At 36.0% G+C, this 22381-nt stretch overlaps 1 protein-coding gene across 2 annotated transcripts in view; it reads left to right on the top strand.

Annotated features, from left to right (window-relative positions):
• MICU3 (mitochondrial calcium uptake family member 3) overlaps positions 1-8165 on the top strand; it is an 82214-nt gene extending 74049 nt beyond the window's left edge. For both annotated transcript variants that reach the window (XM_023517807.1, XM_012810024.2), the window contains 4 exons: positions 1852-1960; positions 3973-4130; positions 5821-5889; positions 7623-8165. In XM_023517807.1, coding sequence (XP_023373575.1) covers positions 1852-1960; positions 3973-4130; positions 5821-5889 — 336 coding nt within the window. In that variant the 3' untranslated portion in view covers positions 7623-8165. The remainder of the gene's footprint in view (positions 1-1851; positions 1961-3972; positions 4131-5820; positions 5890-7622) is intronic.
• Positions 8166-22381: the final 14216 nt, after the last annotated feature.

The following is a 22381-nucleotide window of genomic DNA, read 5'->3' as shown; positions in this document are numbered from 1 at the left end:
AAAAAAAAAAAACAAAATAAATGTCCCAGTTGCTATTTTATAGGTTTGTATTCCCAAACACAAAGTGTATAACCTACACAAAAGAATTATTCTGTGGTTTTGAATTTGACCTGTCTTTCAAACATGAGAACCATATGTAGAAAATCCTGAAAGTTTAGAAGTTACGCATTGTAATCTGTTACTTTTGAAATGTTTATTTCATGCTCCCCCCTAAAACATTGATTTTTTTTTTAATTTTACCCTTTGCTTAAAAGTACCTCGTCCTCTTATGTTTTACCAACAATAACTTGTCGCCCTGAGACAGAGACCGTTGCTGTGGCAGCATGAACGGGTACAGACCCGAGCACTGTCCAGTTTCCCTGGCAACAAGCTCTCGACATCAAGGCGCTTCCTGTCTGAGCAGCCTCCCTTACTGCTTCAGACAGCCCTCTCTAGAAAGCATGGCAGGTGCAGTCAGATCCAGGATTGGAGTAGCCATGAGTGACTGCAAGGAAGGGGGAAGCGAAACATGTGAAGAGAAAAGACAGTGAGGATGTTCATGTTGCAAGTAACATAAGAGTTGTAATTGAAGTGGAAATAGCGTATGCCAATAATTGGGTCTGGGTAATAAATCGTTTGATCAGCAGTTGGCTGTAGTTATACTCCCGTGGCTCTCCCGACCTTTGCAGCACTGCCTTGCTAGTGTCCCTCCCTCTTTACCCGTATTAAGGTCAGAATTTGTTACACCTGAGCCCTTAGCCTTCTGCTGTTTCCTCTCTGTACTTTGTCACTTACGTTAATTTTGTTGAGAACACAGAATTAAAATGCAGCTCCTTGTGTTCATATTTCTATTCTTTCAGACACGTTATTCTTATCTTAAATAGTTTTCCTAATTAACTGAAATAATAGCAAGAGTAGGAATTTCACGTTATACACATAATATTCCAGAAGAAGCCATTCTGACCACCAGTCTCTTTTCTTTTCTTTTTTTTTTTTTTTGAGTCAGCGTCTCTCTTTGTTGTCCTTAGTAGAGTGCCATGGCGTCACAGACCACAACAACCTCAAACTCTTGGGCTCAAGCAATCCTCTTGCCTCAGCCTTCAAAATAGCTGGGACTACAGGTGCCCACCCCAACACCCAGCTGGTTTTTAGAGATAGGGTCTTGCGCTTGCTCAGGCTGGTCTGGAACCCATGAGCTCACCCACCTCGGCCTCCCAGAGTGCTAGGATTACAGACGTGAGCCACCACACCCAGCCATGACCCCCAGTCCTTTACATGACCCCACACTAAGCCCCGTGCGGGGCCTCCAAAGCTGTATCTGTTGTCACCACACTTCCTCCTGCTTGTCCTGGGAGCGTCATCCTAACAGGAACAAGCACAAATACACTGGGTTGATGCTGAGTCAGCGTATTTATTTTGCATTGTCATGATAAAGACATTAGATCCGATGCTGAGTCACGCTGAAGGAGGACGTGTGCCGGAGAATCTGTTCTCAGCGACTTCCCTCTGTTTCTAAAATCCTTTATCTTCATATTTACTTGCATGGTATAAAAAAATCAGGCCTAAAATAGATGGTTTTCAACATAGAAACTTTCTATTCATTTTTATTGTAGCATTTTTTGACCTTTGTGTTAATACGAAAGTGTTTTTAGAATATTTTACTTACTATTGGTAATGGTAGCGACACTCCAGGGGAAATATGTCTGAGGGAATTTTACAGTCCATTTGGAGAAAGAAGCTTTTGAAATATGCCCTGGGTATGTTTACTTACAAGACATATCGCTATTATCTGTTTATTTCTCTTAAGTGTAGATACTTATTTTAAGAAATCTTATAATACTAACTATATTAACATTTATCTTCCCAATATAGGGCATCACATTTGATGAATTCAGGTCATTTTTCCAGTTTTTGAACAACCTAGAAGACTTTGCAATAGCCCTGAACATGTATAACTTTGCAAGTCGTTCTATAGGACAAGGTAAGTAATCATCTTTCAAAAATTAGTCTGGGTACAGTGGCTCACACCTGTAATCTTAGCACTTTGGGAGGCCAAAGCAGGAGAATCACTTGAGGCCAGGAATGTGACACCAACCTGAGCAACACAGTGAAACCCTATCTCTACAAAAAATAGAAAAATTAGCCAGGGGCAATGGCAGGCACCTGTAGTGCCAGCTACTCAGAAGTCTGAGACAGGAGGATCACTTGAGCCCAAAATTTTGAGGTTACAGTGAGCTATGGTGACACCGTTGCACTCTAACCTGGGCAACAGGGCAAGACCCTATCTCAAAAAAAAAAAACAAAAAATTAAGAGCAAAAAATAATCCTACATTGTTCCTAGAAACTTTGGTAATATATCTTATCACCCACCAGCTTGCCTGTCTAGATATTCATATTGGCACTTTCTCAACCCATTTTAGTGTTTCCAAATCAAAACCTTTGGGAGCCCTGCCTTTATAGACCAGCCTGTACTACCTTTATAAACATAATCAACCTTTTTTTTTTTTAGAGACACTTACTTTGTCACCCTTGGTAGAGTGCTGTGGCATCACAGCTCACAGCAACCTCCAACTCTTGGGCTTAGGTGATTCTCTTGCCTCAGCCTCCCGAGTAGCTGGGACCACAGGTGCCCGCCACAGTGCCTGGCTAATTTTTGTTGCAGTTTGTCTGGGGTCGGGTTCGAACCTGCCACCCTCAGTATATGAGGCTGGCGCCCTACTCACCAAGCCACAGGTGCCACCCAACATAATCAACCATTTTTAAAAAATTAAAAGCAAATGAATCTTTGTAAGAGTAGAATATAAACATCTTAACACAATAACTAAGAAAATGACATAAAGGCTATATTAACCAGTTTGATGAAAATATTTCAAATTGTATATGAAAACACCACACTGTACTCCACGATTGCATTAATGTACACAGCTATCATTTAATAAAAAAATTAAAAGCAAAAAATAATCCTACATTGTTTCTAGAAACTTTGGTAATATGTCTTATCACAATCTGTATCTGCTCACTTGGTTCTGAATGGTAAGTTGTTCTTTTGCTTTGTGGAACTGAGAAATGAAAAAAGCTGACTTGTCACTTACCTTGCAGCTGCTAGGAATACATCCATCCCTTTCTTTTCTTTTGCCACTACTAGGATCTTTATTCAAAATATCACCTTTTAGAAAGACCATTGCAGTGACTACCAAAATGGCATTCCTAGTGCTAGCTGCTTTTCTCACCAGTGTTTCCGAGACAACTCACAGAATAATCTGTCTAAAACACAAATTAATCTTCCATTCTTCAGAAAACGATTAAGTTTTCCATTTCCCATTGAAGAGCGTACAGATTCCTCACCTTAGAATCCCTATGCAGAGCTTCCTACAAACCGTTTCTGTCCGTCCCCTGGCTCTACCCAAAGCAGCTCTTCACTGTTTTCTGAATGGACGTCTCCCTGGCCTCCCCATAGACCTTGGTTCCTTCATGTCATCTCATCTGCCATTTCTCTCATCTCTGCGAGCTAAATCATCTGTCAGTCGAAGCTCAGCCCAAACACAGAATCAGTCTTTCCTAACCTCTGTTCTCTGTCCTTCTGTCCAGACAGCAGACAGAAGTACTCACTCATCTCTAAATCCTCATCATTCCTTGTTGGTACTTTTTGTGTGGCCCTGTGTAATGATTATTTGGGCAGATCTCTTATCTCCCATCTGAACTCTTATATTTCTAAGTTTGTGGACAACTAAATAACCTTTGAAATATCAGTCACTGATAACAGGTGCTCATTAAACATTCATTGATTATGAGTGTATTATTAACCTAAGATATAGCCGCTTTTCATTAAAACTGCAAAAATTAAAAACACAGCATGATTAATGAAAAGACATGTTGTATAAAGTAATGACCTATGTTTACAAAAAAACTTTTTCACAACTTTTCTAATAATTAACACAGATTATAAAATGGTTAACAGACTGTTCTTTTTCTTTTTATGTGACATTTATCTAGATGAATTTAAACGTGCCGTCTATGTAGCTACGGGACTCAAACTTTCACCACATTTAGTGAACACTGTCTTCAAGATTTTTGATGTTGACAAAGATGATCAATTAAGTTATAAGGAATTTATTGGAATTATGAAAGACAGACTCCATAGAGGATTCCGGGTAAACCTACAAATTTTAAGCATATTAATATCCTTTGTAAAATCTAGGCAGGGAAATCCATCTAAGTTAGCAACAATTTACACAAATTTTTAAAGATATAAACATCAAATACTTTATTTGAAAAGAAAAACATAAAGCTTATTTCTAAAACAATTTGAGGTAATAAAAGAAAATGCTTTTTAGAAAATATAAAATCAGTTTGACTTTAATTCTGGGGTTTAGTTAATGTCTCTATTCCATTTTGTGAGGAAAAAAATGTTGCCAAGTATTTTTCAAAAATTTAGTCCATGCATTGTCTTTTCAGACCTGTCATTTTACAAAGAAATTCCACTATTGCTCATTATAAGCAACACATTTTCTATAGGCAACTTCTACATCACTGTGTCTTCACTTATTTTTATATGGAAAAATAAGTTAAAAATGTTTTTTGTGTGTTGGACTGTTTTATCTGTTGCCTTTTTATACTGAAAGATCATTACTAGAAATTCAGTGATTTTTCCCAAGAAACATGTTTTAAAAATTGAAATATGATATGATCAGCCAGAGGTGGTTACTCTCACTTATAATCCTACCACTCTGGGAGGCTGAGGCAGGTGTATTGCTTGAACTCAGGAGAGATCAACCTGAGCAAGAGCAAGACTCCATCTCTGCTAAGAATAGATAAACCAGCCAGGTGTTGTGGTGGCACCTGTTGTCCCAGGAGTCTGAGACAAGGGGATGGCTTGAGCCCAAGAGTTTGATGTTGCTGTGAGCTATGATGCCACAACACTCTACCCAGGGCACAGAGTCTAAAATAAATATAGTATGATCAATAAATGTTTACACATCTATAATGCAGATGTGCTACAAATAGAAAGAAAAAAATCTATTAAGATTAATAGCTAGAATATTCAGTCCTCCTTATTTAGCAAGAATAGCCCCAAGTATTATACATTTCAAAAGAGAAAAGGTTATACATACAAAAAGTCAAGATTCGTATTAGACAATTTTAAAAAAAAATTTAAAATTTTTAAATTTCTGGGTGAGGATGCTGTGTACTTAACTGCCACCTAGTGGTTAGTTGCTAACATTATGATGCCATAAATACTTGAAAGGACATACATTGAAAATCATTTAATTTTCCTCAAGAATCTTAGAGTAACACAATCAAATATAAACTGTGCCAAACATCTGAAACTGTATTCTTCTCTCAGGTGTGATGTATTTTATTTCTATTTATTTATTTGCATACCTGAGGCCTCTATAACATTTTAAGTAGCACATTTCTAAAAATGTTATTTTTAGTTACCAAAAAAAGGTATATACTTATAGGGTACAATGTAATATGTATACATTATGTAATTATTATATTGAGCTATCTGTAATTATAATCTCTGTCATAGCCTATACTTTTGTTGTAGTGAGAATATGTTAAATCTACTTTCTTTAAAGCTGTTTTGAAATGTGCCACACATAGTTATTAATTATGATCACCTTGCTGTGCCTTAGATCTTGAAAAATTAATCCTCCTGTCTAAATAGAATTTTTGGATCTTCTGTTAACTTTTTCCCCCTACGCAGACCCCCAGCCTCTGTAACCACCGATGTACTCTCTACTTCTAAAGTTTGCTTTTTTTAGATTTCACATATAAGTGAAATCATGCTGTATTTGTCTTTCTGTACATTTGTATGTTTGATCCTCTATTCCACAGGGTTACAAAACAGTCCAGAAGTATCCAACTTTCAAATCCTGCCTGAAGAAAGAACTTCATAGCAGATAAGTATGTTAGCTTATGTTTGTCTAAATTTGCTTAATGCCAATAAAGAACAGGTCATAGGGCAGGGCGTGTGGCTCAAAGGAGTAGAGTGCCGGCCCCATATACTGGAGGTGGCAGGTTCAAACTCGACTCTGGCTAAAAATTGCAAAAAAAAAAAAAAAAAGAAAGAAAAGATCGTAATGTATTTTTCTGTTGTAAAATTTTAAAAAATAGCTGAAAAATTGAATTATAATTTCTAATTTAATTTTATAACATTATATAATACCTTGATTGACAAATTTTGTTAAACCTGCAGTTTTGTGTATATTCAGATACAATATAATGAATCCAAACTAGATTTTTATAATTTCATGATTCTGAAAACTTGCTACAAGTATAGCAGCTAATTTTTTACTTATTTTAGTTGTCTGGCACTCTACTATTTTCCCCCTGTGTAGTATCTCATTTAATTGTAACAGAAACTCCATTTAACAGCAGAGAAAATCAAGGTATAGCAAGTAACTTGCCTAAGATAATTTGCTAGTAGTGGCAGCCCAGGATCTGCACTTTATTCTATCTGATGACAAACTGTCTTGTTTATTATTTATTACACTATCGCCACAGAATGCAGCAGTGGAGGAAAGTACAAGAGAGATCCCTTTATCTGTGGGCAAGGTTGTAGAGAAAGGGTGACCAGAAGAAATAACTCAGACTTGTTGCTGATCTCTAAAATGAGGTGTTCATTGTTCCTTTTTTCTTTGAAAAGTGAACTGTAGGGCAGCACCTGTGGCTCAAAGGAGTAAGGCGCCGGCCCTATATGCCAGAGGTGGCAGGTTCATACCCAGCCCCCCGCCCCCAGAAAAGAAAAGTGAACTGTAGCTGTACAATTTTGGTCAGTGGGGGGTGTTGATAGTCAGGTTTCTGCAGTGGAGGTTCTGTTGTTTACTTATGAACACCTGCAGGCACAGTCAGTCATACCTGGGTCTCCTGCCGTGTTTCTCAAGCTTGATGCACAGACACTGTAAATGTCTATAGCAATGATTCCCAAAGTGCTTCCTCGGATGTCCATGCATGTTTTTGTAAACAATTTAAATGAAAAGAAAAGGAGTTTTGAGAAATACCGTGCTAGAAATGGTTAAACAAGTTTTCCCTGATGGAATTTATCAGTTGATAACGTGCTACTCTGTGCATGCTGCAGTATTCGGCATTGTGCAAAAAAGCTTTGAGATCTAGTGTTTTATGAAACTTATTGGGAAGTTTAGTCTGAAATGTTTAGAAACAAGTAGGCTTATTTGTTTAAGGTGATAACTATGGTGTTTGAGCTAACAAAAGAAGTCAAGTCTTCCTAATCTCTATTTTCAGGAACTTCCTACTGCCCTCTGAGAACTTAAACTAAATGTAAAAAAAAAAAAAAAGTAGGACCATCCATTCACATGTCCACATAGGTACTGTCCCCAATCTGGGGTATTCTCACACAAACTCTGTGGATCGTAAGTGGTGATGCACAGAGCCACAGCTAGAAATCACTGCCTTTTTCTAGACTGAGGACTAGACAAGTTACTATACAAAATAGTGAACTTTTATATTAGAGGAAATGTTTTGTGATTGTTTTTTATGTTTTATAGGAAGTATCTTTATTGGATTTCTTACTTTTTCATATTATTATCATAAGAATATTTGATGAATGCCATCACCTCTGAATGACATCCTTAGTAAATACAGCTTTTGTGTTCCTCTCTTTTTTTTTTTTTAATTAGATACTCCTAAAGCAAAGTTTAAAGGATTACTATCTGTGTGACAAATCCAAGAAGTAAGAATTTCAGAGAGTGGAAGCAGTTCTGAGAGCAGAACAAGTAGAAAATGAAGGAAAAGGTGAAATGCAATGAAATTTATATTTTTTTCTTGAACTGAATTCTTACACATGAAACAGATAAAAATGCATCTTCTTGCTGCATAATAATCAGATTGAGCTTTTCTTTTGATTTACTGAACTTTCTGCACTTTTGCATTCCCTTCAGAAGTATAGAGATACTTCCAGTGAGTATGTAAGAATGTATTTAAAATATTTTTTGTTTATTTATTAGTAATTTGCCTCATTTCAAAATTAATTTATGACTCATGGAATGTAGATCACATTTTCTTTGGTTTTGAACTGTGAACTTACATTCAGAGAATGAATCCTGCTTAAGATTTCCTTGGGCCCTTAGGATTGTTAGCAAATCTGTTCTTCACAGGTTTTTAATTGCATAGAAATAATTTTGAAAAAAAAAAAGGAAATTAAGCTACTATATAATGTGATGGTTTACAGAGTACTTTTACCTTTTAAAAGTACTTTATAACATATATTGTTTGACTTATGTGAAAAGTTTTTAAAAATTTTTGTTCATTTACCAAAGTCAACAGAGTATCTAGTATTCTTTAATAATATATAAGTAATTTAAAATGTAGATTTTTTTTTCCCAAAAAATCCAGTCACGTGCTGATGATAGAAGGAATGATAGTTGTGGTAGAGTAGTCACTGTCATTGTCATTATCTTCTTAAACATTATGCTGCTCCTGACTGCAGGTAGTAAATGTTAATAACGCTAGTGAGAATCATGTCCGAGAGCTCTGTAACTCTTGCATATTGTTATTACATGTATGTAGCATCACAGTGAGTGTTGTAGAAGACTAATAGAACATGGTTTGAAGGCCAGTGTATGTATTAGGTAGAAGCTGATATTTTGTTTTTGCAAAAGGACCACATCCAAAAGTGATGCTGAACAGCCAATGATAAAATAATCTAAACATACTTCATTTTTTTCAAAATAATATGTCTTAAAAGGGAAAATAAAAACTTTCTGTTGAATCACAACAAACTTTGATTTTTACATGGAGAAATAATTTAGTAGTACTTAATAGAAATCTGTTCAATTAAGAAAGTTTAGCTTATATAAGGATACAAAAATAGAACAATGAACTTAATATATTTGCATGTGAAAGATAAGCTCATTTATCTTCCTTTCTAAGACATATTTAATGTAAGTTATATACACTCCAACTATTACCTTGCTTTTGCATATAAAAGTAGAAAACACTGGCTTTGTTTTTATAATTTATTAAATGTGAAATTGATCTGTATCAACTTATTTATAAAAGTGATATTATTTCCAAGAAAATGTTATTAGCATTGATTTTGTATTTGTTAGACTTCTTACATTCTTTATCTGATATTATTTATTACACTGATTTAGAAATGTATGATTCATAAATGTAAGGATCCTATCTAGTATAATTTAATTTCACCTGCTTTGAAGGTTGACTAAATAATTGACTAATTGAAGACACATACTCACTTATTTAACATGCCCCAGGTCTACCTTTTTTTTCCCTGTGAACTTCATAGAGAAGTAATCCCAGACCTATTTTATCTTATACTGAATGCTCTCAATATTATTTGACATCTAAAAATCATTGAAAAAAATTCAATTTACTTTAATCCTTGACTATAAGTTATATTATCTTGCATACATGGAAAAACCAATAAATACAGATTAAAATTAAATTAGCTAATTAAAATCCTTTACAACTCTGTCCTCCCAAGAAAAGAAAGTACAGAATACTATATATGTAGTCTTTATTCTCTACTACTCATTAGAGTGAGTATATGAATATCTATTTGGAAGGGTGCAGCAATATATTAAAATGGGAATCCCATATTCTGGTCAATTAAAGTGGAAAAGAAAGTAGGAGTAAGTTACAGTGGGTCCCTTCATATTATCACTCTTGAACTTTATCATCTATACAGTGGGAGGTAAAAATAGCTCACTGGATTGTTATTTATGTCAATTTTTAAGTTCTTTGAAAATAAATAATTATTTGTATGCCGTTATTTTCAGTATTTCCTTCTACCACCTCTTCTTTGGGGCTGTTCATAAATTTCACTATCATTTCACAGAACGCTTACACGAGAAACAGTTTATGGTACTTCTCAGAGTCACTTCGTAACAAGAAATTAATTTAAGTTCCAGTTCATTATTTTATTATTGTAATTGCAAAGCAACTTGTTTGACATACTTACATTATCTTTAGATAAATATACCTGCCCTTAAATCAAGAAACACTGTTCTTTGCTTTTATCTACGTCTGGACTAATAATGGCCTTCTGAAGTTACCTACAAACTTTGGCAATCTTTATGGGTTACCAAACTTCCATTAATCTTCTACTTTCTTCTGTAGCAATACATGCCAATGAAATTTATCACATCAAAACCTGTGTAAGTAAAGTAAGTCACACAGACCCGTAATGCCTCTCAGAGTGCGTCATAGGATTTCCTACATTATAGAACTATGGTCATCCGTACTAGAAAGCTTTTCAGAAAGTTTACATGTGGCTTAATGGATTATCAATTTTGCTTAAAATAATTAAACCAAAACTACAGTAGCCCGTTTCACTAATGTGTTTTTAAGACAACACCTAGAAACTTATCAGTTTTACATAGTCATTATCCTACTTCTTATAGTCAGACAGTAAATTAACATTTGTTAAAAGCATAGTGCTTTTACTTCCAAAGGATGTAAAAATATGAATTGTGTAATGTTCAGTAAGTGTAATAAAAATTTTAAGTGTTAAGAAATCATTGTGCTTTTTTCATGTGATAATATTTTAAATCTTGCAATGTTTTATCTTAGATGCTGTGAAATAGTATTTATAATTCTTTCACAATCAGTATTTTTTGGAACACACCTTAAAAACAGGAATATACATATAACTGTGATTATATGCATATAAATATAAAATGCTCAGAAAGATAAATTTCGTCCAGTATTATGAAGGAAGAGAGATGTGCTAATGAGAAATAAAATAAATAAGAATAGAGAAAGGATGTGAATAAGGATAATTCTTTTTAACTGGGACTGGATAGACTGTCTTTGTAAAAGTAAGTTTAAAGAAATACAAATTAAATCAAAAAGACAATAATTCTTTTCACCTTCCAGATTGTAAAGAAAGAAGAGTTTTATAGTATTAGTGTTGGTGAGTCTGTGAGGCAATTTAGCACTCTCAGATATTTCTGATGAGGCTATAAGTTTGGGTGTAACATCTTTGGAGAGCAATACAGAAATATCTCAAAAATTATGACTTAGAATTTTACTTCTGGGATTATCCCAATAACGTATTTATACATTTGCATGTCAAAAAATGTATGTCTTTAATGAAATAGTATGTAATTGTGAGGAAGTAGGAGAAATACTTACGATGTTTATGTAACATGATCTGTAAGATATTTTTATAGGAATTTGGTAAAGTACAAAAGAGTGTGTACTCTCCTGCTGTCTTTATTATTTTGGAAACTCCTGCCAGAGCTCCCCATGTTCCTGTCACATCTGGAATGGTTGTTATCTAGGCCTGGCATACAGCTGTCATTGCAGCATCTCCCTTTTCTGTCTCGTGAAGATTCTATTGAGCCCTGAGGCTCCTACGTCATCCCATTTTATCTTTTCATTTTTTGGAGTAGAGCTAAATTTTCTATATTTCCTGTAAAAAAACTGTGTGGTAAATAAATTTCTGAGATCCTACATGCCAGAAAATACTATATTCTACCCTCCTGCTTGCATTAACAGTTTGTCCAAGGATGGAGAACAGATGGTGCAGTTACCAGCTTGTGAAAGCATTGCCCCATTGGCTTCCAGCTTCCAGTGTGGTTTTTTCCCCCTTCTCTGGAAGTTTAGTAGATTCTTCTTTGTCCCTACTCTTCTAAATTTTCAGTGATGTATCTTGATAAAGGTCTTTTCAACTTAAAAACTCTATATGACATGCAGATCTGAAAACTGTTTCCTTGAGAACTTCTTCCCCTCTCACTTTCTCTGTTCGGTTTTTGTAGAATTTCTGTCATTCACATGTTGACTCTCCTATACTCAGCTTGTAACTTTTCCTTTCTTCCCTGCTGTTCATCTTTTTGTCTTTTTATTGTACCTTTTAACGATTGCCTCACTCTGTCTTCCACCCATTCTCTTCTTGGGTTTTTGTACTTAGTATTTTTTTTTTAAGTTTTTTCTCTGAGTTTTCTTGTTTTATTATGTCGTGGTCTTGTTTTGTGTATTCAGTACCTTTTACTTTCTCTCTGATTATTTAATTTCAACTTTCTTTGAAGTTTTATTCTGTTCCCTTCATTGCTGCATTCCTTTTTTTCTGTTTGTGTTTTGGGTCTCTCATATTAGACATCTTTCTCAAATATCTGCCAGTCCTTTGCTGTATGTTCATTTTTTAAAAACAAACTGGGACCTCTGTGTGCATGAGATGAGTTTTTGACTGCTGGGTTTTGCTCTCACTGTTCTGGCTGGACCATTTTGACTATCAGTATTCACAGGTCTCTTCTCTTTGGTCAGATCTCTCCTTCCTAGTAACATAAAGTTGGCCGCTTTTTTGTTCAGAGCAGAGTATAGGAAAGATATCTTTAATCCCCTTTCTTCAGTATGTTACCCCCAACTTCAGGTTCTCTGTTATCTCTGTGCGTAGGATACCTCTGGTTTAACCTCTGAAGAGTTTTCTGCTGATGTGCATGGGAGGGGGAATGAGGAAGAGGCAGAGAAAAATGTAAATCTAAATGCTTCCTAAACAGAGTTTCAGTCAGTCAGACCTATTTACAGTGCAACCTTCAGAGGCCCCTGGATTCTTCCCTTCTGAAGCCTTTTAGGAATTCTGTAGTATGACTCTTGTCACTTGCAAGGTGTGTCCCTCTTGCAGGCATTTAGGTCTGTAGCCTGTAAGTTCATTACCATCTCTTTCTAAGATTTAAAAATTGTGTCCCTGAACTCTTCTCTTCTCATTCTCATATCCTTGAAAAAGGTATACTTTAAAATAAAATCCCCTTTCTGTTGTTACTTAATATGGTATCAAGAGGGAGTAGGGAGTCTAACACAATATATTTAAATTCCTTATTTGGAATATGTCTGGAAGTACTAACAGGGAACTTAAGAATGGTTACCTTTGAAGATCAGGACATAGTTATATTTAATGAACTGTTACTGAGTGGTTTGACTATTTTTTCATGTGTATGTTAATTTTTCAAGAAAAACTTAGCAACTGTGTCTGGTAAGAGTGGGAATAAACCATGAAGATCACGTCCTGGGTGGATTTAGTCACCAAATTCAGAATTACGTTACTTCTTGAAGTGAGAATAGATGGTTTTAGTAAAAATGCAATGATATTTGTGATGAGAGTCCACAAATCAGCAGCCTTCATCTATGCCAATAACAGTCAAGCTGAGAATCAAATGAGAGACACAAAACCCTTTACAGTAGCTCCTAAGAAAATGAAGTAAATGGGTATATATCTAACAAAGGATGTGATGAATCTCTATAAAGAGAACTACGAAACCCTGAGAGGAGAAATAGCGGAAAATGGCTGGAAAGAATTAACATCATTAAAATGTCCATACTACCCAAAGAAATCTACAGATTTAATGCAATCCCCATTAAAGTACCAACATCATACTTTGAAGAACTTAAAAAAATAGTACTTCATTTCACATGGAACCAGAAATAAAAAACAAATAGCCAATGCAATTTTAAGAAATAAAAACAAATCTGGAGGTATCCCATTACTAGACTTCAGGTTATATTATAAGTCTGTAATTATCAAAATAGCATGGTACTGACATAAAAAATAGAGACATAGATCTGTGGAACAGAATACAGAATCTAGAGATGAACCCAGCCATGTAATTGCCATCTTGTCTTTGATAAATCAAACAAAAGCATGTGCTAGGGAAAGGAATCCCTATTTTATAAATGGTGCTAGGAGAACTTGTTAGCCACATGTAGAAGACTGAAACTGGACCCACACTTCTTACCATTGACCAAAATTGACTCTCAAAGATTTAAAATTAAGACATGAAACAATAAAAATCCTAGAAGAAAGTGTGAGGAAAACTCTTGACAGGATTGTCCTGGGAAAAGATTTTATAAAGAAGACCCCCTTGCAAGTGCAACAACACCAAAAATAAATAAATGCTACACGATCAAGCTAAAAGGCTTCTTCACAGCTAAGGATACCACAACTAACGCAAATAGCCTTCAGAATGGGAGAAGATATTTGCATGCTATAAATCTGACAAAGGGCTGACACCTAGAATCTACAGAGAACTCAAATTAACAAGAAAAGAGCAAACAGCCCCATTTATACGTGGGCAAGAGACTTGAACACAAAATTCTCTGAAAATGACAGATTAATGGCCAACAAACACCAAAAAATGCTCATCGTGCCTAATCATCACAGAAATGAAAATCCAAACCACTCTGAGGTATCACCTAACTCCAGTGAGATTAGCCACATCACAAAATCCCAAATCTACAGATGCTGGCATGGATGGGGAGGGAAGGGAACACCTACATTGCTGGTGGGATTGCAAACTAATACAATCTCTACAGAAAGAGGTATGGATATTCTCAAAGAACTAAAAGTAGACCTTCCATTTGATCTCTCAATCCTATTACTAGGTATCTACTCAGAAAAAGAAATCATTTTACCACAAGGGCACTTGTACTAGAATGCTTATTGCAGCTGAATTCACAATTGCCAAGATGTGGAAGCAACCCAAGTGCCCATCAACCCATGAATGTATTAAACTGTGGTTGTGGTATATGTATACCATGGAGTACTGTTCAGTCATAAGAAAAGATGGAGACTTTATGTCTTTTGTGTTTACCTGGATGGAGTTGAAACACATTCTTCTTAGTAAAGTGTCACAGGAATTGAAATACAAGTATCCAGTATTCTCAGTACTAAGATGAAACCAATAAAAAAGAAAACTACATGCCCACATGAGAGGAAAACACAAGTACATTCAAGGGAGGGAGAGTGGGGAGGAGAGAAAGAGAAAAGGGGAGGAGGGCAGGGAATGGTAAGCTCTCTGAGAGAATGGGCATAATGTAAGGGTGGACAGCACACTCCCTAGATGAAGAGCTCAAGTACAACTTGAACTTCACCTTAGAAATGTAAGCAATATAACCTACTCATTTATACCCTTCTTAATCTGAAATAAAAAACAATTTAAAAAAAAAGAAGTATAATTGTGATTGTAAGTTTATAGAACTACCATATAGTTTAAGCTTGGATGGTAGGGCTGAGAAAGAAATTAATTGATCAAAGAACATCAGTGGAATTCCATTTACTAGGATAAAAATGTTAAACATGGCAGCCATATTCTCTGACATTGCATTCTGTTCACATTTACCATAAGAGACAACTGTACTTGAGTATTAATCTAATTTAGTACATTGTTTCCTATAAGCATTTTTTTAGGAATGAAACACATAGCTTAAAGGTAAGCAAATTAGTCTGCCAGTAGATTTTAAAACTGAGATAAAATGAGAGTTTAGCACAGAATGAAAAATAATAAAAATATTTTTATTCTATGCTATATATTGTTCTAGCAAGCTCTAGGTGCTATAAGAGTTAAAAGTTCCAGCTGAAAACTTCACAAAAATGGTCTCTGAAAATCTATACTTTTTTGTGTCATTGCTCTCGGGTGCTAAGAGGTTCTCAAGAAAGTGAGTAAGTATCTCATGTACCATTTGTGCTATAATATTTAATTACAGTGAGTGTACAGAAGATTAGCTGTCTCAAAGGTTCTTTTGAAATCAGATTGCACATCAAAACTGCATTGTGCCTTGCGAAGTAAGCAAATTTAAGAAAGAGGAGAAGGTGATGTCAAGACTTATTGCAAAATGAACAAATAAAGGAATAGGATTTGCTTGGTGTTCAGCCTATTAAAGCATAGCCAAATGTCAGCTTTCATTTGTCAACTTAAATATGTTTTTCTAAAATTTACAGAGATTCAGTGTACGGAAAGTATCCTTTAGCTAGTATTTGAACTGAGAATTAAGCAACAGGAAAATGCTAGATAGATGATCCTAATTACTCAGTTTCTCATAGTGATAAATTACCACTAAACATGGACATTAGTAATGCAGATAAAGGTATTTGTTGCTTTTATATTTATTTGACTGATGATAAAATTTTCTCCCAGATACATGAGTTTTTTAAGGCTTCAGTTAATGTCTGTTCCACAGTAGCTAGACCCCAAATACAACATGTACCAAAACCATTTCTAGTCTCCAGAGACTAAAATTAAAAAGAAAAAAACACGTTTTTTAAAAATCCAAGAGCTGAGCCTCAAATAGGTAGTTTGGAGCCTAAATTTGGCTTACTTGGAAATAATCACGAATCAGGCCCCATAGGTGAGGACCCCAGCCACAGCTGCAAATGACAGGTGGAGGGAACTGAATGGCAGATAGGGAACCTGCAGGGTCTATGAAGGGCTAAGATTGCCCTGAAGCCAGAGTTATTTACTGGCAAAATGTGACCATATGGAGCTTTGAAATAGCAAGGAAAAGAGGACTTGAATGAGTATGAGACCCCCTCTTGTGAGTTAACACCTTTCAGGGGATCCCAAATGGTCCCGAGAGGAAACTATCTCACAAGACTAATTAGACTTAACCTTTTAAAGAATTCCATCAAAGCCAGACAGAGCCAGCCACCGTGAGTGAGAATCAACAGCAGCAATAAATTTAGACCCCAAATGCAGAAGAAATATGTATGAAATTAACTATGGAATTTCAAAAAATGAACATACACAAAATCCATGGAGATTAAACAGATACCCTTAACACGTAGAATTTCTAGAAATAATTCTGAGATCAAAACCTTAGTGGAGAGCTATGACTAATTGGTATTAAATTTATCCTACCATGAACTACAACAGCGTGCAACAAATGTTTCAGGGCTTGATCCTTGAGCCTGGGAACTCAGTGAGTGTCAAAGGGACGCTCTTTTAGCTGGACAGAGCTGAAACCAGAATTTGGAAAAGCCTCCCTCTGCACACTTGCAGGGTGGCTCTGGGTTTCCAGGCTGAGAAGGAGTTATGAGATGCAGCAAATGAGATTGAAGTACAAAGCTTGTATATCTGGGGGTCCCAGATATACCTTCCCTGTCTGAGTTGAGCACTGGAGGGAGCTGCATCCTGCAGGAACCTAACATAGGAGAAACCACACAAGGAATAGTCAGGGCTGGAAGGGGTGCACAATACACTGTTAAGAGCCTAGAGTGTCTGCCATATTGACACCAGGAAAAGAAAATCCCTTCCTCCTCCATTGTCCCTCCAGAAACACCTGCTGACAAAGTTTAATATCAGGTTGACGGGCAAAGGAGAAGTAGTTTTAAAAATCCATCACAAAATAATTATTCCAGAATAGGCAGAAAGAGAGAATTTGGAGATAAGAAATATAATAGCATGGTCCGTCCCTTTGACTTCTCAGCATCCATATACAAGGTATACCCCTGCACACATTGGAATGCTGCACTACAATAACTATTTTCACCTAACGGGATAGACTTGCTTTGAAAAGACTTGCTGTCTTCAAAATGAGGTGATGCACAGTCCTACAATCATGGTGTACACCACTGTTACAGTTCCACTGAATAGTCTGTTGTATAAAGGCTAATTGTAAAGTTAACCTCTAGCGACTTGTATGTAAATTTTTTAATGGAAAGAAGAGAACAAAGGAAAATGTTAGCATTTACACATAAACACATACATATGAAAAGTACAAATAAAATATGCAAAGTGATGACGGTCCTTTTTTCTTCCCTTGGTCACAAGGCCCTAATTGTCACTTGTGGCTTCCCTCTTCCACTGCTCATTCATTTCCCTCACCTTCAGGCAGAACCTCGGCTGAGGATTCTTTACCTGATAGAATAATTCAAACCCTCATTCCAATCCTAAATCATTCTTCATTTTTTTGGTTTCTGTAGTTTTCCATTAACGCCTCCTCCTGAGTATGGAATACTAATAAAAACCCCAGAAAAACTCCCGTGTCACATAGTCCTCTTTGTCCCTAATGTGTAGCAGCTACACTTACTAATAGGGATCAGTCACTCCACCTTTCTGCCTGTTGATTGAGTAGCATAAGGAGTCCAGAATAGCCAGATGGCAATCTCTTTCTCCAGTTCAATGGAACCATTGTTGTGGTTGCCCTGGTGGAACCATGATCTCTTTGAAAACTAAGATAACCAAACCATCAGAACTCAAAGATGCCAGAACAAGAAGCACATATTCTGCAAGAGGGTTATTAGGTGTTGCTATGATCTGAATGGTGGTGTCCTCCCTCCCCCAATTCATATGTTGAAAATTGATCATTGATGTGATTGACAGTGTTAAAAGGCAGGACCTTTAGGAGGTGATTAAGTCATGAGGGTGGAGCCTCATGAATTGGGATTAGTGCCCTTATAAAAGGTACAAGAGAGCTGTTGACATCTTCCACCATGTCAGAAGCAGCAAGAAGGTACTATTTTGGAAGATGAGAGAGCCCTCACCAGATTCTGAATCTGCTTATCTTGGACTTCCCAGCCTCCAGAACTGTGAGAAATAAATTTCTGTTGTTTATAAATTACCTAGTATACAATGTTTTGTTATGCAGCAGGAACAGACTATATAAAAGTCTAACAGATTATAAAAAAACAGGTTACAGTGAAGGCTATGTTAGCCAGTTTGATGTAAGCATTCCAAATTGTATATAAAATCAGCACATTATACCCCATAAATGCATTAATGTACACAGTTATGATTTAATAAAAAATTGGTAAGAAAAAAAATAAGACAGGTTATAGAAGAGCCATTCTCACCTCCAGCCTTTGATTCCTGAACCCATATATTCTGGCTCTGGGGGAGAAGACACCATGTATTGTTTGGGGGGGAAGAGTTAGTTAAATCTAACTGCTCTACTAGTACCAGAAGCTAAAAGTAAATCCCTTTGTTGTTGATACTTTATTTGCTTACCACTGAGATTTTCTTTTGATATATAGATTGTCTGCCTCTATATATTTTTACATTTACTGATGTCTTTGGGCTTTTTTAATCTGTTGATTCAGTCTCTTTATATCTTAAATATACAAAGCATTTAACAGATAAGTTGTAAATACTCATCCAGTGTATTGTTTTATTTATATGTATATATCAAAGGTTTTAATTTTTATGTATTTGAATGCAATCTTTTTTATTTGCCATTGCCTTCATTGCTTTTAAGCTTAGAAATACTTCTCTCAATTTAATAAATATCGTAATATATTATTATGGCTTATATTTTCTTTGCATTTAACTGAAAATTTTCTCCTTGGATTAATTTTGTTACATGGTAAAAAATAAGGACCTAAGTCTTGTTTTCCCCACAAATGTCTAACCAATTTATTCAGCACTGTTTGTAGAATAATTCTTCCTTTCTGCCATATGATGCAATAAATTTTTAAATGTTTTAAAATATAATTTCAACATATTCTCAAGGGAAGGATGTAAATAAATGAATAAACTATTCTCTTTCTTTGGACTATGCGGCTACCCTTGTAACCACATTGTTTTAATTATTTTAGCTTTGTAATATGTTATCATATTAATCTGCCTCCTACTTTAATAGCCACACTTAAATTCCTCTTCTTCTAAAAGAATTTAAAAGTATGGTTTATCCTTTCAGGTGAACATTAGAATTGTTTTATCTCCTCCAAATGGGTTTTTTATTGGAATCAGTAGAAAAGAATTGGCTCCTGTATTAGGCTTCTCCAGAGAAACAGAACCGATAGGATGTACATATAAAGAGATATATTCTAAACAACCAGCTCACATGATTATGAAGGCTGACAAACAGGAAGAGCTGCATGCTGAGTTGACTGTCTGAATACCCAGGAGAGCTGATACTGTCTTTGCTGTCTGAGTCCAAAAGCCTGAGACCCAGGAGAGCTGATGGTGCCGTTCCAGTCCAAAGATTAGCAGGCTTAGGAGCTGGTGAGAACTGGTGTTTCAGTTTTAAGGCATTCAAGCAGGAGGCGTTCTCTATTTCTTAGGAGAGGTTCAACCTTTTTGTTCTTTTCAGGCTTTTATTAATTGGATGTGGCCCACCCACATTACAGGGCGCAATCTGCTTTACTCAGTCTGCTGACTTAAATGTTAAATCTCATCCATAGACACCCTCACAGAAACACCAGATTAATGTTTGACCAAATACATGGGCCCCAAATGGCCCAGTCAAGTTTACACATAACATTAACCATCACAATGTCTTCATAATATTTCATTCCATCCAGGAACAATTAGTTCAATTATTTATTCTACTCAGAAGTCAAGATTTATGGTTTTCATTATTCAGGTCAGACCTACTTCTCATAAGGTCTTTCCTAGATCATTTATATATTGTTTCTTTTAAGAAGAAAAATATTTTCCCATTAGATTTTCTATCTCGTTATTGTTGACACATAAAAAAGCGGTTGATTTGATTTGTTTAGTGCTTAACTGAACTCTTAGTAGTTCTGAAAGTTTTTGAATTGATTGTTTTGAATTTTTCAGTGCAGTCTAGGAGAAATGTATGTTTTCATAGCTGTATTATTGCTCGTATTTCTATTTCCTGTGCAGTGGAATTGATCATAGCTTCCAGAATAATATAAAATATTATAGAAATAGCAGAAATCTTCTGATTTCCTGTTTCGCAGGATTGTCTCTATAATGTTCCAAGTTAATATTTTACTATTGATTTGAGACAAACACTTAAGTTTAAAAAATTCCTTTATTTCCTGTATTAGGAAAAACTCAGAAAAAAGAATCTTCTCAAATGCCTTTCAGCATCCACTGATATGATTATTTTTATGGTTTGACCTCCAGATGCCCTTAAGATACCATTTTTGGAGGCTTCCTAATGTTAAATTAGTCTACGTTATTCTAATAAATCCTGATCATGGTACTCTTTTCATCTCCTAGTCTTGGAAAAGTTACTATCTTAGGTTCTTCATCTATAAAGTGGGATTAAAAATTGTACTTCATGTTTTAGGGATTAGATGAAATGACTCATATAAAGTGTCTGGCATACACATAGGGTATGTTCACCTAATATTACCATTATTGTTTTTGATCAGCAGGCTTGAATATGGCTTGAGTGTGGGAAAGGGTGTTTTAAGATGTTTTTATATTCACGAGTGAGTTGTTCCTCATATTTTCTTAAAAAATAGATATTTATAAATTTCTATGTATTAATCGTGGGCAGCAATAATAAAAAGTTGTTTTCTCATTGTTATAAAGCTGTCATTGGTTTATACCTGCACTTGTTCATTCTGTTGCCACGTGCACAAAGCCCCGTGTCAGAAGGGCTCCATGTGTGGGTTTTAACCCTCTGCAGTCATGCTCTTAAAACTCATAATAATGTTATCTTTGAATTTGTGTTTTGTATGTGAGATCAGCGGGACAGCAGAGCTTGTGCTGAGGCTTAGAGCCTCTCTCTATTCACATCCAGGTCTCCTTCCCCACCTCCCTGGGAGCCCTCCTCACCCTGCCCAGCTACTGCTGCCACTCTCAAAACCCTGAGCAAGAGCCCGGATGCAGGTATGAATATGGAATAGGGCATCCAGGCCCTACAAAGTCTTGGGGCAGGGCATGGTGGGGGCCATCCTGCCCTAGTGCCATGGTGTGTCAGCCATAGCAGCTGAAAACCAGCTCAGTGGAGATGAGCCTTCCACTCCTAATCTAAGTACTTAGAGCCTTTTATTCTGAAGGTTGAATACTGTTGGGAGTTGTCCATCCACTGTGGGAAGGGGAAATGTCTGCCTTGACCCTCCACCAGACCCTGGCACATCAGATGTGAGTCCACATAGGAGTTAAATGTTCTGATATTGCTTGTAAATAAAAGTCATATTAATTTAAGTTTTTTAATTTTTATTTACTTTGGATGACATTAAGTGGCAGAGAACACTGTGACAAGTCAAGAAAGACCACAGGAGAAAGGGAAAAGCTTTTTTAATACCTTAAGCCACACTATTTTCTGCATTTTTAAACAAAGGGCCTTGCATTTTCACTTCACATTGGGCATACGTTGTTTGTTTTTTTAAGACTGAGTCCACTCTGTCACCCTGGCTATAGTGACATGGCGTCATCATAGCTCACAGTGACCTCAAACTTTTGGGCTCAAGGTATCCTTCCTGCTCAGCTTCCTGAGTAGCAGGGACTACAGGTATCCAGCTAGTTTTTCTATTTTTAATAGATATGGAGGTCTTGCTCTTGCTCAGATTAGTCTTGAACTCCTGTGCTGAAGCAGTCCATCCACCTCAGCCTCTGAGAGTGCTAGGAGGAGCTCTGCCCAACCTGGGCACAAAAGTTCTGTTGCCGATTTTTTCCTGGGATATGAACATTTGGGCCACTGTGCAATGTGTCTGAGTGCAGAGAAATGAATATAGATCAGAAAGAAACAGATAAAGAGTAATATTTTATGCTTCTGGGAAGTGGATATTGATTTTCTCAAAATTATAATGGAAGAAAAAAAGATGATAAGGTTACTGCTCCTTAACATCAGAAGTCTCACCAACATAGCAGTAAGCTCTAGGAAAACTCAATGTTTAAAGAGCAGTTACAATGAACAGTTTGAACTGATTCCTTGAGTTTCGTGGCTATGACTTAGGGACTCTTAGTTCCTTTAAAAAGGGTGCAGAGTAGGCTTGTAATTCCAG

This window comes from Otolemur garnettii, unplaced genomic scaffold, assembly GCF_000181295.1.
Source record: "Otolemur garnettii isolate 467f Iridium unplaced genomic scaffold, OtoGar3 scaffold00121, whole genome shotgun sequence".
Classification (NCBI taxonomy): Eukaryota; Metazoa; Chordata; class Mammalia; order Primates; family Galagidae; genus Otolemur; species Otolemur garnettii.
This window is presented reverse-complemented; position numbering and strand designations above follow the sequence as displayed.